Source organism: Lucilia cuprina, chromosome 5, assembly GCF_022045245.1.
Source record: "Lucilia cuprina isolate Lc7/37 chromosome 5, ASM2204524v1, whole genome shotgun sequence".
NCBI classification, from domain to species: Eukaryota; Metazoa; Arthropoda; class Insecta; order Diptera; family Calliphoridae; genus Lucilia; species Lucilia cuprina.
The window spans coordinates 19830553-19851376 of NC_060953.1; the positions used below are offsets into that span (position 1 = coordinate 19830553).

At 26.5% G+C, this 20824-nt stretch overlaps 1 protein-coding gene across 1 annotated transcript in view; it reads left to right on the plus strand.

Annotated features, from left to right (window-relative positions):
• Positions 1-15727, plus strand: part of LOC111683811 (poly(rC)-binding protein 3) — a 55729-nt gene extending 40002 nt beyond the window's left edge. Inside the window, 8 exon segments of the mRNA XM_023445920.2 lie at positions 2659-2715; positions 2797-2913; positions 2988-3084; positions 3212-3375; positions 3489-3608; positions 11915-12059; positions 12062-12338; positions 14847-15727. Of these exon segments, the coding sequence (XP_023301688.2) occupies positions 2659-2715; positions 2797-2913; positions 2988-3084; positions 3212-3375; positions 3489-3608; positions 11915-12059; positions 12062-12338; positions 14847-15414 (1545 nt within the window). The 3' untranslated portion in view covers positions 15415-15727.
• The last annotated feature ends 5097 nt before the right edge of the window (positions 15728-20824 follow it).

The window sequence follows — 20824 nt, forward strand, 5'->3', positions numbered from 1 at the left end:
GAAAACTGCAAGAAGTGATTGCTGTTAATGGATGAATGCTGAGAATGAACATTTTAATTATTTACATACATACATGCTTTCGAAAAAAATCAATTTTCAGGTTGCAATTTTTAATGACTTCATTTTTTTCATTCCTCTTCCATATTTGGAGTGATAAAAAAGTTTGTCAGAAAATTTACACTTTTGTGCAAAATAATTTCATAAGTCTATTCTGTTTAGTAATATCAAAGCTTCAATGATAAAGACTTTTTCAGAAAAATCCTGTCTGTTCTGTAAACCGAATCCGACTAAAAATTTCTCGTTCAAACCAAATTCTCACAATTTTTTTTTTCGTTTTCAAACTGAGTACACAAATCTAGTCGAAAGTAAATCGAATTTAATTTTCTTCTAATAAATTAAGTGGGGAGGGTATTATACGTTTGTGCTGATGTTTGTAACATACGAAAATATTGGTCCAATAACTACCTTAAAGTGTACCGATCGATTCAGAATCATTTTTTGAGTCGATTAAGACATGTCCGTCGTCCGTCCGTCTGTCCGGCTGGCTGGCTGTCCATGTAAACCTTGTGCGCAATGTACATGCCGCAATTTTCAAGATAATTTGATGAAATTTGCACCAAGCATGTTTTTGAAAATGGTTGAAATCGGTCTATTATTTCACCTAGCCCCCATACAACCGTACCTCCCAATTTGAATTTTTTATGCCATAATTACGTCAAATATTCTATTATCACTCTAAAAATTGGCACAAATAAGTTTTATATAAGAATAAATGACACTGCAGATCTTCGTAAGGATCGACCCTTATTTGTCCCTAGACCCCTTACAAACCCCCCTTCAAAAAATGTCTTAAACGTCTAAAATTGACTTGTAACTATTTGTATCGCAATGAAACTCAACAAAACTAACTGTTATTTAAAAATATATCCTTTTCCTAAATTTACCGAGGATCGGCCCATATTTGATCTATAAAAAAACTAAAATTTCTAAATGAGGCTTTACATTTAGAAATTTTAGTTTTTTTTATCAAAAAATTGCTTAAATATTTTGGAATAATATGCAACATAAAAGTTTCTTTATAAAAAGTAAAAATATTAAAAATATACTCATGGTGTAGGGTATTATATGGTCGGCCATGCCCGACTATACTTTACTACTTTTTTTTAATACAATTGTAACTTAATATAAATGCTATGTAAATATTTTTGAATTTTATGTTCAAATAAAAATTCGATTTACAGAACATCAAATTCCATTTTAGAAGCTTCTCGGTTTTGAAAACGAATCGATTTACAGAACAGATATGAATGTTTAGTTTACTTTAAAAATAAAGACAATTTCAATAGAACATTTTTTACAATTCTTTTAACGTTAACATATTGGGTAGTTTTCGCCGTACAGATTTTCAATACTAAAATATTTAAGATTGTTGCAGAATCAAATTGAAAATTGATTCTCGAATGTTCTTTAACAAAAGCCATTCTTGTTAATATCGAATGTCCAAAATATCTGCTCTTTCTATATTCCCTCCCATAACATATTTTCCTAGTTCCATCACATTTGACTGTATATATTGAGGTCATAACCTGAATTCTAGTAAAAATATATTTATTAAAATGATAACATCTGATTTAGTGATATAACTACAACTTAAATTCCACATATATTAAAAAATCTAATACTAGCAGCAAATGTTTCCGATACATTACAAATATGACTCCGGATATGTTGAAATAAGTAAATTCTAACATAAATATAAATTCTAACTTAAAATCTTAATCTTTGGTGAAATCAAAACTTAGTTTAAAAGTAGGATGTACATATATACAGTGCACTAGCGGTAACGTGAACTAATTAACACCAAGGGAGTTCATGTTAGCGAAATTGTTCACGTTAGCGATTGTCAAATTTAATGAAAAAAATATCAGATTTTAATTTATACGCTTGAGCGTGATATTCTTTTATTATTATTTATATCATTAAAATATAAAACTAAAATTTTATTAAAATCCATTTAAATAATTTTTTTTTCTTTTTAATACTGCATATTGTTGACTTAGCGACATTATACTTTTTTGCTAAACTAGTCCTTTTTGAAAACTATCTAAAAATGTCTGCCTTCTTTTAATTGCAAACATTTCAATTTTTTACACTCATGCCGACTGATTCATTTCTCATAAGAAACTAACTTCAAATTTCTTGGCCATACAAACAAAATAATTTAGGGGATATACACTCATTTATATAAGGGGATTCCCAAAATTTAAAAATTCGAATTTAATGAATGTATTTCAATATTGTCTACATGCTTAGAAAACATATACTGTGAAAAAATGTTCACGTTATAGAGCTTTCTGTGTTTGTTCACGTTACAGAGTAGTCAATGTAAAAAACATATTGTTCACGTTAGGCGGTGTTCACGTTAGACGGTGTTCACGTTACCGCGAGTGCACTGTACATCAAATCCGAAGAAATACATCTAAGCCTCTATAGGACCTGTTGTGCTCTCCTTAACCAGTGCCCGAGGTAGGATTCGAACCCACCACTTCCGGTCTACCAGATAGAACACTAACCTACCACTAACTTAAATATTACATTTTTTAATTACTTCTAAAAACTCACTCTAATATGCATTTTTTTTATTATTTTAAATTTTAGGAAGTTGGCAGTATTATCGGCAAAAAAGGAGAAATTGTTAATAGGTTTCGTGAAGAGGTTTGTATTATTATAATCGCTTACATACGCATATATATAGCCCCATTCAAAAACGATTACTAACGTTAAATTTTTTTATAGTCGGGGGCAAAAATCAATATATCCGATGGTTCTTGTCCGGAGCGTATTGTAACGGTGTCTGGTACAACCAGTGCAATCTATTCGGCATTTACCTTAATCACCAAGAAATTTGAAGAGGTTTGTATTATAAGTAAAACTTATATACGTTATTTAATAATAATATTAATCTTCTATTTACTTTTCCTCTCAAGTGGTGCTCTCAATTTAATAATGATGTTGGTAAAGGTGGTAAAACACAAATACCCATACGCTTGATTGTGCCTGCCAGTCAATGTGGATCGTTAATTGGTAAGTTGTCCATAATACTACATCGACTATTTTATTATTATTTTTTCTTTTAATTATCTTGTTATTGAGAGACAGTTATTAAAAATACATACATAAATGTCGTTTTTCATTAAAATTTTACTTCAAGGCAAAAGTGGTTCAAAAATTAAGGAAATACGTCAGACAACAGGCTGCTCTATTCAGGTGGCTAGTGAAATGTTACCAAATTCAACTGAACGTGCCGTTACCTTAAGTGGTACTGCTGAACAAATAACTCAATGCATCTATCAAATTTGTCTCGTTATGTTGGAGGTATGTAGCTTTTGCGTTTTTCTTCCTTTTTTTATTTTGTTAATATTTACTTTTAATCACTTTTTAAACAACATTAAAATGCCATTTAATTCTCTTTTTTTATTTGTTTACAGTCGCCTCCTAGGGGTGCTACCATCCCTTATAGGCCAAAACCACAAGTGTCAGGACCTGTCATTTTGGCTAATGGACAAGCATTCACCATACAGGGCAATTATGCTGTACCCGCACAAGAGGTAATTTAGCATGAAAATATTTCCTTTTTTTGTAACCTCTTTTCCAGTCAGTCAGTAAAGTAATTTTTTTACTACTTTATACTACTATACTCTACTACTACTTCTACAACTTTGGCTTATTTTTATATAAGATGCCGTATACATTTATTCTACTTCTCTCTCTCTACATACATCTCTCGATTAATGTTTGTGTTGCGTATATAAACCACATTTTATTTTTTCTCTTTTCCTTTTTATTATTTTTGAATGCTTTTTCATATCACTATATATTTAATAAACTGCCCACTACCACCACCGTCACTACCACTTCCATCTCATTATCCTTATCGTATTATACTAAAACATTTTTGTTTATGTATTTTAAAATTTACCTGAAAATTACTTTAAATATTTTGTTCTAATGCTACACATACTAAGCTTTGCCAATTATTATAAAGTTTTTGAGCGAAAATATTTTAAAATAATAACAATTAAATTTATGGTATCAAAAATAAATCTTTCATTTCTCTTAAAAATTTTGTGTTAATTGGTCATATGTGTATTTTATTTTACAATCGTGGGGAAACCTAGCGATGATCTACCCTCTTCTATAAACCAAAACAAATCAACCAACCAATATCCTCTAATATCCACAAAGAAAAGCATTCACTTAAAATTTCTAGTTTGGTTATAGTTAGAAATACTTCAATAATAGTATTTATTATAGTTTTTACCTCCTCAACCAACCAACCAACCAACCAACCGTTCTCTTCCTCAACATAACAGTTTTGTTGTTTTTGTTATTGTTGATGTACTGATTACAATTATTTTTTTTTGTTTTAGTTAAATTCTTATATATTTTTTTAATATGTATTTTGCACTTTTTCTCTTAGGTTAAGTTTACAATAATTATAAAAAAGAAAAAGAGTAATATTGAAAAAAAAGTTAAATAATGAAATGAAAACATTTTTAATATTAACGTGTAACAAAATATTTGAAGACATACGAAGGTCTCCACTACTCTACTCTCTATGTGTTATAAACTCTACACTGTAATGAGTTCCTTTGATCGGCTGAGAGCATAAAAAGGCTTGATTGATTAAATGAAAATATGTTATTAAGAAAATAAAAAAGTAAAAAAGAAACACACAATCTTAAGGCTTTAACTACTCTACTACTACTACCACTCAACTACTACTACTCTACTACTACTGCTACTTCCACTGACAGCTTCATATACTGTGAGCTTAAAATACTCGTAGGAATTAAGTAAAAAATGGGCAACATTTTTACGCTAGGATGAGAGGGCTCGTGAGCAGTTGTTAAAAGTAGGTCTATCATCATTTTACACTTGCAAAATTTCTTGTAATTAAAAATTACTTAGTTTAAATTATAAAACAAACAAATAAACAAAAATAATCTGTATTCACTCTTCCACCAAAACGCCACTACCAAACCAAATCAAACAGAACCAACCAACCATTCAGTATTGTTGTTAAAAATCACAATTATATATATATGGTAACATACGAATATATTTATATTATCCTCTATATATCTTTCTCTCGATATTATATTATGTCCTTTTAAGATTTCAACAAGAAAAAATCCTCCCATGAAAACAACAACCAACTCCTCCTATTTAACATTTCTTATAGAATATGGTGTTAAAAAAAGTATTGTTTCAATGTCATAATAAATCAATAAAAATCTAAATTAATAAACAAACAAAATTCAATCAAACACCCACTCACACACACACACAATTAAATGTCCCCCAAATAAAAGTTAATGGTCACTTACTTTTGTGTAATAGCCAATAATACTGTAATGTATCTATCTACTACAAGATTAATTATAGTTTTTATTTTAATTTCAATTGTTTTAATTTAATTTGTGGTTTCCAATTAGAACGTTTACTTAGCATAACAAACAATACCAGACCGCAGCATACTTACTTTACTTTACCATACCACCATAATACCACCATTCAATAAGGAATACTACAAACTTAATTCAATGTGAACTTTATACATATTAATTAATAATTTTAAATCAAATCAACTCAATTCAAATTTCCCTGCCCGAGCCCTCACATATATCTTGCTCTCTTTCTCTCTATCTATATCTTTCTCTCTTTTGTTTCTTTTGTTCCCTTAAAATAAAGCAAAATAAGAATAATTAAATTAATATATATTTAACTCCAAAACTCATATCGTTTTATCATCTCGCCAAGTTAAGAATAAAAATTTACTTACGTCCTACAACCATCATTTAAACTAAACTTATTACATTTATAGGAAAAGTTTTAAGTATGTACCTATTATGTATATATGTTTGTATATCCTCCACCTTTGTTATCGAAATTAATGTCTATGGAATCAATAATTTCAAAGAAATAAATAATTGCAATCTTATTTATACTAAAACACAATATCCTAATTGATGAAAAAGCTTAGTTGTGATTATTTTATGAAACAATATGCAAGTTGTGTACTATTCCTTTAGTCGAAGAAGAGCCTTTACCTAACGCTATGAATTCTTTCATTAATAGTAAGAAAAATATTCTTGCAAATCTTGGAAAAGTATTGCAGATGTGATTTTAAACACTTGATCACATTTTCATAAATGAATATCGAAGCAAAATGTAAACGAAGTTCGGATACAATTTTTATCAAGTACAAAAAATTTAGATAAAAAAGTATGTTTTTTTTACTTTAGAATATTAAATAATTTTATATTCTTCTGAATGGTATCTTTACGTTACCCCAAGGTCTTACCGAATTTTTGTCTATTTTTTAACAACATTTTTTGTTGTTAATGTAGCAGCGACACCTGTAAAGACTTTGTGGCTAACTTAACAATCCTTGGTCGTTGAAATTGTTTCGGTGCGAAGAACCGATTGTCATGGAAACGTATTAAAATGTGTTGTTGTAACAGTTCGACTGAGGCCGATTATTCTTTCCTGGGAAAACAACTTTCGCTTTATACAACTGTCGCTGAGTTGACAGTCTTTGGCAGAATATGACTCGTTTCGTTCCGTAGCGAAGATTCAATTGTCGGGGATCGTTACATCACTTTGTGTAATGTAGGATGCTATTAATCTTACAAACTTCAAATGTAAAATATAAAGAAAGTGAAATAGATTAAATGAAAAAATGATACAAATTAGAATTAGTCCATTTATTAAACAGACTTTTTTCAAAAGTAGCAATTTGTTCCGAAAAATGTGCACTTATTGGAAATCATTTAGTGGTTACGATTTTCCAAACAATGCTAGTTTTTTGTTTAAAATAAAATTATAATTAATGCAAATCAAATCCTAATTACACCTAATTTTATAATATTGTATTTATTTTAATAACTAGAGTGTTGAACGACCTAAAAACACTCTAAAATGGTGGATGTTGTACATATCATATAATTGAAATTATTTAATACAATTTACTTTAATTTAATAATTAATAGATTTATATTTTAGCTTTATGTTTCTTTAATTTTGTGCTTGACTTTATGATTTATATTAAAAACCGGTTCATATTCATAAAGTTTTATTAAACGAATGCGTTAAACATTTGCGCATAATCCCTTTGGAATTTAGGTACATTCAGACCTATTAAATATTTGACGAAAAAGACGTAACCACTATTTTTTGGAAATTTAATTTGATTCTGCATGATTTTTGTAATTGCAAATAACTTTGAAACAAATAATTAAGACTTTCTAAACTGATCTGATATCTTAGGTTTGTGAAAATAAATATATATTAATCAAAGAATCGATTTTTCAGGGGTCACATTATTTTCGTCAAATATTTGATAGGTGTGAACGTAGCTTTAGTATTCGAGATTATTTTCAAATGAATAAGGAATGAATAAACTTTTCCGTAATCATAAAGTTTCCAATAGCTTATGCATGGTTTATTATGTATGTTTTTTATACAATATTTCTCTGGTAAACCATTAAGACGTAACTTAACATGTTGACGCACACTCAAAAGATGTTGAAGGCATTTAATTTTTGAGAAATTCGAATACTTAATTAAATGCCACGAGTTCTAACCTAATATCTACCAGAATCTTGGTGATATAGTGAAACTATATTATTTTATTCTTATTATAACAAATAAGATAAAAAATGAAAATAATGTTGAAAATAAAAACAAAAGTTTATTATACTCCGATTTATAGTGAAATTAATATGTTAAAAAACCGGCAAAGGACGCTATTTGAATCTATGAGCCCCAATGCTAGATGTCTATAGACATCATATGCATACCTCAACGTGTTAATATTTTTAAAATACAGGCTCTGAACTGTTCAAATAAATAAAATTAACTTATGGGTCGAATATCGATAGTAAACGAATCTCAGCAACTTGCATCCCACAACTGCAAATTTGCCAATACGCAACTAGAAATTTTTTGTTTTGAAATGTTTTTTAAAACAATAAATGTGAAAAATATATTTTATTTCTATATTAGGGTAATTTAATGGGTCCGTGACACTTTTATTCATTTCTGAATTAATTTTATATTTATCACAAATTTCACTTTAATGAACAATTTTTATCCATATTTGTTATTGTTTGTTAAAATTTTTTAGTTGCTAGTCTGTCAATGATAGACTAACAAAAGTGGCCGTTCATAATACCACGATTTAGGTCAATTAATTTTTAATAAATTTTAATATTATTTTGGCGTTCAAAATTATCACTTTCGAAAATGATTCTTTGAAATCTTTAGTTATATGAAATGTTTCTGGAAATTTTGTTTCAATCAGTAATTTCTTGTTGTATTTCAAAAAGGTAATTAAATTAATTCTAATTTAAACACACACATTCTTTAGAACATTTTTGGTACTACTTCCATTATTAACAATCTTTATTTTTAAAGAGATTGGAGCTACTAACGCGTTGTTTAATTTCCTATATAAATATAAACGTTTTCATGGACTTTTCTATTTCATTTGATTTCATTTTCTGAACTAGTGCAGTACAAATGCATAGCTGAGCCAAAGAACTAATTCTTTGTAAACTATTTCGACTTAATCAAGTAATGGAGATATAGCTAGTTTCTAGGTTGCTCTTCTGGAATATAAAATAGTTCTGGTTGCAGCTGTTTTAGAATTGGTAGCTTATTTTTAACTTTTAGAAATGTGATGATCAATGCCTTCCAATAAGTTATTTTAAAATAAATATAAAGATAATAATCTTCTAATAAAATCTTACAAAAGAAACAAATTTTGAAATTCAATGAAATTTTTTAATTAAAGCATATGAAACAATTTTATAATTATCTGATACTTTTCAAAGAATTGCATATAAATAAGTTAATATGAAATATTGAAAAGTAAAATAAACTAGCTTCCATACCATTATAAATAATTGAACATATATAAAAATTGTTATTTAACATTAATTATTTTATTTGTGGTTTATAAAATATATAATTTAATTTTTGTTGCAATACCTACATAAATAATAAATTGTTGTAAATATCTTTATCTAAACTTTTTTTAATTGTTTTATATAATTTTTCTTTTTTTTGTAACAAACTCACCTAAAACTGTGTTCGAAACACAATAAAAAATAAAAATCAATTCTACATCAACAACAACAAAACAAATCAAAAATTTAACACATCTTTACTTTACAACTTTAAATTAAATCTATTCTACTGAACTCTACTCTACTATACTTCATTATTTCTTATTTTTTTGTTTAATTTGTTTAACGATAACGACACTTCTATTTATTACACTTGCAATTAAAAAAAATCAATCTATATACAACTATACACCTCTTTAGACCTGTCCAGTATTTCCACTTGCTTTGGCTACCGGTGGTCTACATGCTGGTATATCGGGTTTAACGGATCCTTTATTAAAGGGCGCACATTTACCAGGAGCAGTACCAGCACACCATCACCTACAGCAATTGCCCGATGTGAGTTTTGGTTGAACGAAATTGTTTGAAAGCATTGCATTAATTTTTGTTTTTTCTACCCCCTGTACCCTGTAATAATAAAGTACCACCCCCCTTTAGCCCCACTCACAAACCCCTACTTTATTGTTCGGTAATTTCAAATGCTTGATTATTTTTATGAATACCACATAAAACCAGGAATATTTATTAATTTATGAAATGCAATTTTATTTTTGTGTTTCCTTTCCACATTTAACGACTAAAGTAAAAATGTAATGAGTCTTCCCATTGTGTGTGTAAAAAGTAAACAAAAAAAAAAATAGTTTGGTTTTAGTGTTGTGTATTCCCCTTCCTACTACTACCCTTAGCTAAATACTTTAAGGCCCTGCGTTTAAAATGTTGCAACAAATAATTGTAACACATTAGTACAATGTTAGCCTTGTCACGAATTTGTTTTTATTTTCTTTTAATTGATTTATTTATATTATGAGAAACTCTTGTAAAGACTAAAAGAAAATCGTTAAAAATAAAAAACTTATTTTACCACATTTACTTTTCTAACTTTCATTCAGTCTAAAGATATCAGAAATTGTAAAAATTGAATCGCGTTTTGGTGAAAGTCCCCAAATAGTAGACACAAACCCATCTCATCATATTAAAACTCATCCAGAAAGCCTAATACATTAAAGTTTAAATCTCTTATAAATTCATTTTCTTAAACTCAGGGTTTAATGCAACCCATTCTTTTGAAAATATTATTATAAAGCTATATTAAAATAGTTGCATAAAACATTGACCACTCTTTGAGAATTGGTCCATTGAAGCAACAAGAATCGATATTGTAATTTCTGTAATCAAATATTATATTCTAAATCCTTATATCTAACGAAGTCCATATAGTTATATCAGTCTGTCCGTATGCTTCTTTTGATCAAGTTAAAAATATTTATTTGAAAAACAGTTGTTAAATTCACAATATGTCGAGTCATTGTATCGTTAAGACCTGGTGCACACTGGGAAACTTTTGTTGAGAAACTTTCGATTTTGTGTGTGAGAAAAGAGATGGTTAATATTTCTTTCTCTAACACACAAAAATTAAAAGTTACCCAAAAAAAATGTTTTCTAGTGTGAACCAGGTCTAAGTGCCATAAAAAATTAAAATAAAATTTGTTTAAAACAAAAACAAATCAATAATAAAAAAATTACGACGAAAACTGCTACGATACAACCATACAACATCTATTGTGAATTGGACAAATATATTTTTATTAAAATATTCCTACTTAGGAAAATTGTTAAGCTATTCAATTCCATCCATTTTTCATCGAATTCAAAATTATTTGCAATTATTACATTATTAACGATTTTCTTGGCCTTTCATAGTAATTTTTAATTTTTTTCTTTTTCAAGTTTCTACATCAATTATTTTTAAGTACGAAATGTTAAAAATGCATTCTTTTTAAACTCAAATTATTGTCAATTTTGAAATGCCTGCTACTTTTTTGTTCAATTATTTTGCATGTTCATTAATAATGATTAAAGAAATATAAATAAAATACACAATTTTCTAGAAAAACACACATAGAAACATAATATAAATGAAAATAAAAAAAAATAGAAAACATATAAAATGAAAAAAATGCTGTAGGTAATTGGTGTACAAATGAAAATCCTTTCAAATGGCCCTCGAATTTCTATCTCTCCACTTCCATTCTATCCACTTTTGTTTCATCTCTCTAGATGATGTTTTTTTTATTTCCTCTCAACACATACTTGTACATAATTGTGATCTACTACTAGTATGTATTAATGCAGTTTCCAGCTTGTGAAAGTCAACCCAGCTCCATACCACCACCGCAGTTTGCAAATTTCCTACTTTTCCTGTTCCTTTAACCAATCTACTATCATTTATACATATTGCCAAACTCAACTCTCTACACTTTTTTCATTAAATACACGCAAAATAATACAATCACACACAATTAAACTTAGTACGTCTTTAAAACATATATTTTTTTATTTTTTAACAATTTCTTTATTTAATGTTTTTTTATATATAATTTCTTTTACTATTGGATCGCCAAAATATTTGAAAAGACAAAGTGGTTTAGTTTATATAAAACTAAAACTGGGTCATTTTTAATAAATTAATGAATTGTGTATCGAAATTAAATTTAACCACTTTGTATCCATACGTTGTTTTGTAAAACTGGAAATGTACATGCTGTAAATTGAAATTGCATTTTTATTATCTATTTTTATTGTTGTAATTTCTGTGTTCTTTTTTTTATTAATTATTTTGTTTTCGTTTGATTTGTTTTTGGTTTAATATACTTTAAAATTGATATGTTTCAGTTGAATTTGTTTTAATAACATTTACTATTTATATTGTATTTATACAGGTGGCTAAAAATCCGTTGGCTAGTTTGGCAGCATTAGGTTTAGCCGGTATGGCACCGGCTAATACTGGCGGTCTTAATCCCACAGGTTGGTATTTAAGAATATATAGAATTTCCAGTAAATTACACAATAATTTTGTTTTCTCTTTAAAAAAGCAGCTTTGGCTGCTCTAGCTGGTTCACAGTTGCGTACCGCAAATACAAATCGTGCTCAGCAGCAACAGCATGAAATGACTGTTTCAAACGATTTGATCGGTTGCATTATTGGCAAAGGTGGTACCAAAATTGCCGAAATACGTCAGATTTCTGGTGCAATGATACGCATTTCGAATTGTGAAGAACGTGAAGGTGGCAACACCGATCGCACCATCACCATCAGTGGCAATCCAGATTCTGTAGCCTTGGCACAATACTTAATCAATATGAGGTAAGTTTTCGTCAATGTCTTTTTATTCTTTTGTTTTCTGTTACTTGTTCGTTCATCACACTTTACGTTTATATGTCCATAATGTTGGTCCTAATAAAAAAATATGTATAACAACTATTTCTGTGTCTTCTTTTTATTGTAAGTGTGTGTATTTATTTTTCTTTTTTTGTAACTAATTCTAATTGTCATTTAATTAATATAAACAATAATAATACTGTAGTTGTAGTTGTGCAATTTTGTCGAATTGATTTGAATTGAAACAAATGGACAAATTTGTTTTAAATTAATGAAACATTTTTAAAAAAGTGAAACAATTAAAAGTATTTCCATCATAAAAGGAGAGGAGGATCTTTGTTTTCTTTAAATAAATAGTTAAAACTTTATAAAACTTTTTGTATATGTAAGCGTTCATTTTTTTCTCTTAATTTATATACAAAATGCATTTTCTTTTTAATATATAAAAGCAAAACTTATATATTTTTATTCACATTAAAAAAATCTCATCGTTTACTCAAAAATTTTAAAAAATAACCCCTTATTTTTTGTTATATACTCCTAATGGTATATAAATTCCATTTCCAAGTTATTTTCCCATCTAACCCCCACATGTCCGCCTTCATTGTTTTTTTTAATAAAAAAAAGAAAAAAACCAATAAAAGTAAAATTAAAATATCTTTAAATACAAATTTTGTATTTGTAATCAAAAACTTCAACTAAATAAAAACAAGCAATAAATAAATTAATATTTATAAACGTTGACTGTTTAATTGATTGATTGAATATTTGATATATACATATAATATATATACATATTAAATAAATATCGTACGTAATAATTGCAATTGTATTCACCACCTTAAAAAACAAATTATATGTTAAACTTCTTCTTCTATATTGGTTAGTTTTAAGTTTTATTGTAAATCTATTTACTTATAAACGTGTTATCAATTACAAAACAAATGACAATATAAAAAAGGGGATTGATTGTTTTTTTTAAGTCACGACTCTCTAATAGCAGACTACCAACCAATCAACCAACCTACACCAACAAACCACCATCGCGAAACTTCTAATTAATGGTAATTGGAGATAAACGACGTTCTAATCCTTAGTAATTCCTAGTTTTTAAACATACACAACTATATATAATCCATTTAGAAGAGAAAATCCTATTTTGTTAACTTATTTGAATGCAAATAGATTAAAAATTTATACCAGTTATTTTAATTTATTTTTTTTATTATTATTTTTGAAGTGGTTTTATTGGGCTTGTTACATATATAAGGTTAAATAAATATTTTAATATCTCAAAAACACTTTACCATGAGTTTTAACATTATAAAATATTTGATTGTATTTAGATAGGGATTATCTTAAATAGCTCTTGTGTATATACATAATATTCTTTATTCAGGGGTTTTCTCATTAACTCAAACATGATGTCAAATCAGAAACCCATTCTAAATGTTTTAATAATAACTCTTTATTATTCATTTCACTTAATTTTTAATTGAATTATAAAGATAAGAAATATTCAAAAAGCGAAAAGAAATTTTTGTTTGTGATCAAGTGCACACAATATTCATATTCAACAGACTAGCAAACGCTACTTAACTTTGTCCAGTGGACTCATCCTGAAGAAGTCGTACAATTTTTAAACTTGGTCATCAAAACAGAATAGTTTTACAAAAAATATGCAAAAACTTTAATTTTCTAATACTAAATTAGAAGAATTAAATCTATATTTTAAAACATTACTCAGTTTTTCGAGATCAAGTTCCAGAACAAGATCAAAATAAGTTGAAAATCCATTCAAATAATATTAGCTTTAGCATAAAAGCAATTCTCTAAGCTAACAAATTTGATTTTTTTACTAATACATACACGTTTTATTATTATTATTTTTTTTTCGTAAATTCAAATATAATTTTAATAAAGCTAGAAAATGTTATATTTTGTGTTCAAATTGCTGTTGCACATTTAAAATATATAAAAATGTTTAAATTTTACAGCAGTTACTCAGGGTCTTTACCACAAAAGAATCTAATAAATATTTTTAATCTCATTACATCATTTTATGTAGTTCGATATTATAAAAAATGGGTTTACGTAACTTATAAACTTTTATTGTATTTGCATTCAAATAAGTTTTACTTACAGCAAACATTATTTTCTATTGCAAAAAGAACGCTTTTGCAATAATTTCAAATAATATCTGTATAAAAATCCCTAAATATCCACCAAAAATCCCTCCTTAACCTTTTGAGAGAAACTTAAAATTAATATAAAATAATAAAACATTTGATTGATATAATTCAAAATGTATCAAAATGAAAACCTCAACTCAATTCCACAAAATCATTGTCAGTGATATATAATAAAAAAATGAAAATTAACCATCACTACAAATTAAACCTTATCATCACCATAAAAAAACAAGAAAAAAAAAAACAACAATATCCTATTTTCCTTTTCTCTTTCTCTCTCTCTATTTATCCCTTTTTACAGCGTCGAATTGCAGAAGGCAAATCTCCAAGAGGCAAATAGTGCAACAACAGTTAATGGTACCACTGCCGCAACAAACGGAGGGCAAATCAATAGTAGCAACAGCAACACTAATCCAACAAACACAAATAATATAAACACAACAACATCCACATTAAGTAACAATATTTCGAATAGCAATAACACTAACACAACAACATCATCATCATCCCCAATAAACACAACAACGAGTGTTTTGAACTCAAACAATACATCATCTACAACATCAACATCAAACACCACACCAACACCACTAACAAATCCTTTAGCAGCAGCTGCCAGCTCATTAGCTTCAGCCATACCACTGGCCCAATTACTGGCCAAACCAGGAGCACTTAATGCCCTTACAAGTCTTACCGCTCTCGGTAGTCTGTCCGATTTATTAGGGGGTCTGGCCACACTGGGTGGTCCACCAGTCCAAACCACTGGTGTTCATCGCACCAAAACTTTTGCTTCATCACGTTTTCGAAATCATAATTCGGATGGCAGTGCCGAACCCGAAAAAGCTCGAAACAAATTCAATCCCTATTGAAACAACCACTAAGAAGACTATGAAGTGTGCTGAGTATTACAATAAAAAAATAAAATTGGGGTTTCTTATTTATATTAAAAGAAAATAACATAAAAACAAAAGAAAAAAAATGCAAAATGCAACCAAAATTTTTAGAAGCTTTAGATTTTTACAAAAAGTAACAAAAAAGTTGTAAAACATTAAAAATATTTAATTCGTCGTAAAATGTAGTTTGTAGAAAGATCTTTTAGGAATAAGTCTTGCCGACTTAAATTTTACTTCTATTTTATAGTGTAGAATTGAATTTATACACTTTACTTATTTTTATCAAAAATGACAAGAAAAAAATAACTTTCCTTCCCACTCCCCCACCCCCCTCTCTCTCTATAATTCTCTTTATATATGTATGTTATATAGATTTATACACCCGTTTTCTATCTCCCTTTATCACATACTCTCTCTCTATCTCTCTCGTGTAAATATATATTGCAAAATATATAATACATATATTTATAGGTTTTTTTGCTAAAATCTACTTTAAGTCTAAATTAAACCAAATTAAAAAAGTCTAATAAAAATTTTATTTTTTAAAAGTATGACAAAAATTATACATTATTATTTTATTGCATCAGCTGAATAGTTAAGAATAAAAATTTTAAACATTTTGAGAAAATTAAATTAATAAAAAACAAAATAAGGAATAAAGAAACCATAATAGATATAGAATCTTTTCCTTATTTCAAAAAGTCTTCATCAGACGTTCTTCCTGTTTGTTATATTATGCAAAATATAACAGGGATACTATTACGTATTTAAAACCATTCTAAAAGGAATGTAAACTGTTATGTTTCTCCTATCTTTTAAAATTTTCAAAAAAAAATTTGCAAAAAAAAAATTATTTAAGTTTGTTTTGTTGAATTAATAGAATGTTAGAAATAAAGACTTTAAAGTTACAGGAATCTAATGAAGGAAACTATGTATATTCACGTTAATGTTTAAAATATTTATCTTTAATTATTTATTCATTTAAATAAGCTTTAAAACTCTTAATCAATAGATTAAAAACACTTTATATACCTACTTACATACATACATACATAAAAAATATCTAAATATCACTGCTCTTATCAATTTAACAATTTGTATACATACGACAACATATTGATATCAATTACTTTACTCCAAATAAATTCTTATGATATTAACAATGTTTACAGATGCATATACACATTTATTTTTATTTTATTTAAATTTATTAAGATTTTGTTTTGACAATATTACAAAAGGCGTTATGTGTTTATAAGTCTTTAATGGGCATTTTGTTAATTCAAGTGATTAATCTAATTAGCAACACCCATTAGCCAAGGATTCATAAAGTGGAACTTTTCAAAAAATACAAAATCCTTATCTAAGATATGTTATACTAACATAGTAGTTGTTGTATTCAAAAAACATTAAAAGGAAGTCCTTTCATTTAAAGTATTCTTAATACTATTTGTTACAAATAGTTTGGCAGCAACATTATGTTTAAACAAGTTGACGAACATGCTCTTGTAAAATGGTGTATTTGACTGGCAAATTATAATCTATTTAAATTCTTTTTAAATAAGTCGTACGTGGGTTTTTATATACTACTCGATAATTTTAAAAACTATTAAATACATTAACTCTAAAATAGCGATTAGTTAGTGAATGTTTAGTATTGATTACTCAAAAAAGTAATGCTCAATATCCACTACATAATACTTTTACAGCACTAGAGTCGTAGCTATTTATACCGATTTAGTATTGTATATTATATATACCAAAAAAATTGTATTAGTTTTATTGCCAGTTCTAGAACTCATGTTTTCAGTTTGAAGTTAAAAACAATGGTAATTAATCAAAATTTTCACAGTTCATAACTGGTTCGATTAATTACTTAAGGAGGGTTTTACTGATAGAGATAATCGTCATTCTTTGGTTAAACCGGGTTTAATATATGTTTCGTGTTTTTCAGTTATCAGTAAAGTTACTTATTATCTTAGTTTAACTGAGTGTAAATGGCCAATTAAACTCAAGTTATAAGTGAGAAAACATAATTAACAAAAACAATAAAACAATGATTTCGGAAGAACAAAAACTTACTATTTTAAGTAAATTGCAATTTTCTGAATTGTTTTATTTTATTTATTATTGTTTAAATGTTTATATAACATATTTCCAAAATTTTCCATTTTACAAAAGTATTGTTTGCAAAAAACAGTTGTTCATTGTTTATGTTTTTGAGTGAAAACTTGGCAATAGTAACAAAGTTAACTGAGCTTAAATCTAAAACTGAAAAACACAATCATCGGTTAATCATCGGAGTAAGAAACTTGGCCTTACTCAGTTGACAATCTTTCTATGAGTTTTTTGAAGCAGTTAGTATTTTTTATTAGAATTTTTCAATCTCAAAGCATATGCATACGCCTTATTTAAATCTCCTTTGGTAAAAGCTTCAATTAAGAGAAAAATTGTCGGATCAATTACCAATAACGAGTGTGTTATTCATACGAATTGAAATAGTTTCAATTCCTTGTTTTTATTACCTTTGATTTTGTTATAGTTTCTTCAAATTTTAATTTAAAATTGATTCTATTTAGCTATTGAAGTAATTTGGAATCTCAGAAATTTTCTACAGAACAGGTTTCAGAAGAAAGGACCAAGCTTTGCAAGTTTTTATAATCTGAATTTGTTATGTTTGTTCCAAAACTATTTAAAACAAATTTTAACATTTAAAAAACAATCCACATGACCCTGTTGTGGAGTATATACTCCCTTGATTTTAGCTGGGGAGTTTATTTAGTATAATTCTGACCGAATAACGCAAGGTAAAATGGAACTTTCTATAATTAGTCCTTTAAGAAGTACAGTTAAAACGAATAATTTAACTTTTGATAATATTTCAGAGAATAATTTTGAAAAACTTCATGTCAATTCCAAATTAAATTTATTTCAAATAAAATGCCTTTTGTAATAATGTCTTTTTTCTGCTAACGTAACAAAGTAAATGACAAAACTCCTAACATTTTCGAATACAACTTAAAGCTAAATGATTAAAAGGTAGTAAATGCTTTGAAAATTTAGTCAATTAAATGAAACTTAACTTGATTTAAAATGAAAATAGTTTCTAATAAAAATATATATTGGCAAAACTTTATAAAAAAGTTCTTAATTTTTGTTTTTTAATTTATTTAAAAACTTTCTACAGCTTTATTATTTCTTTTTTTTTTCTATCTGTTATAAGGAAAAGCAATCAATGTGTGTTTAGATAAAACTTTAAATTATTATAAATATGCCAAAAATTATAGAAACAAATATGGAAGAGATGGACAAAAAAATTTTGTATGTAGAAGACCATGACTTGTATTTCATATGCATAGATATATAAATACAGACGTACAATATTAAATATTTAAACTACATTTAGAAAACTTATACAAAGTATAAGAGACAATTTTTGAATAAAGTAAAAAAATAAAAGTAAAATAATATTCGAAGACGATATTAAAACAAAGGATTTAAATTAAATTCATAATTAAAGCAAAATAAAAAACATAAATCTATGTATTTTCTTACATAGTAACAACATTAACTATAGTTATAAAAATTAATACACTCAAACATAATATTCATAATACACACATACATACATACATACATATATATTTACATGCTTACATACCAACTATTCATGCATATTTTCATCATTAATACATTAAATCATAAAAATTATTAATACATATAATAGTGCACTTGTGAAATTTTTATTGTATTGATTAGAAAAATACCACAAAACCAATTAAATAAGGCATTATTCGAAATTCATACACACATATTACATACATACATTTATACATACAACAATGTTCACTTAATTAATTAAAAAATAAATAAATAAAGAATTAAATTTTGTAGACTAATAATTAAGATAAAAACAAAATTGTTTAATACAAATCAAACTTCTTAAAGAAGTTAAAATTCCAGTTATTTAAAAATTTAATAAGGACCAATTCGCTCATAATTAAAATTATTATTAATAATTAATTATTATAATTAAATTTAAATATAAAATAATTACAAAAACCTTGACAATTTATAGATTTGATATTTAAACGGACTTTTGTAAGCTGACAACATATTTGTCAAATACATATATACTTGGATTTTTATAAACGAAAAATTATAAAAATAATAACTTAACTTTTTGCCAACCTTAATGAAAACTTTTTACATTGCAAAATTTAAAATATATTGAAATATTTATACTTTGGCAACTAAATTTATTTAAGACAACAAAGACTTAAAGTCTTTAAACGCTTTCTTGTTTTACAATATTTTATTGTATTTATTTTAATCATATCTTCTTTTTTTTTTTTTTGTTTGTTAATTTTTTTTTAATATTTTCCTTTTGTTTAAATTAACTAAAATTAAGTAACAGCTAAACAAAATTTACTCCAAATTAATGTATTATTTTCATTTTATTTAAGTGTAATATATATAAATTTTTTATTTTAAAATTTAAAATGTGACAAAATTAATATTTTGTTTATTTTCCTTTTACGGATTTTGTAATGAACAGAAAGTATTTGACCAGTAAAAAGATAAATAATTAAAAATACAATACAAATAATTAATATGAATGTTTTTCTATCAATATTTAACAATATTATTAGGTATACATACAATACATTTACAAAACAAAATATTAATATTACGCTAGACAGCCTTAGAAATTTGTATTACACAATAATAGAAAAAGATCATTGTAATCACATTTCATACACGTTTAAAATAAATAATAAAAAAACAAAACTTTATTCAGAAACAATAATCAACTAAATTATGTATTTTAGATTATAGTAAAAAAAAAAACAATAAATAATAAAAAGAGAAAAAAACAACAAAATATATAATGGTGTTTATTATTTTAGAACATACATATGTATATGTTGGGTCCGCCCACCATTATTTTCATAACTATCTACACAAATAGATAAATACATATAGTATAATTATTTAATTTAGTTATGTATATATCATTGATTTTTTTCTCTACTAGAACAAAAAGTGTTTTTTTTAATAAACACAAAAAACAATGAAGTCAATAATAAACCAAACCTAAATATGCCCTTGTTTATCCTTAACTACCTTTTTTGAAAGAATGTCAACATCCAAACCACACAATATTATTATCATCATATCCCTTCTCCAAAAAAGATTCATCATAATTGGGTAAGATTTTATTTAGAATTACTATTGTTTGTATTAAAATATTAAATACTAAAAGGTGTTTAGATTTTTTTAACTAAAGCATTCTTTAAAGGACTTGGAAAAATAAAAAGGAAAATATATATTTTATAAAACCCTTTATTTTCGCCTAAACTTTTAAATAATTCTTAAGAGTTGG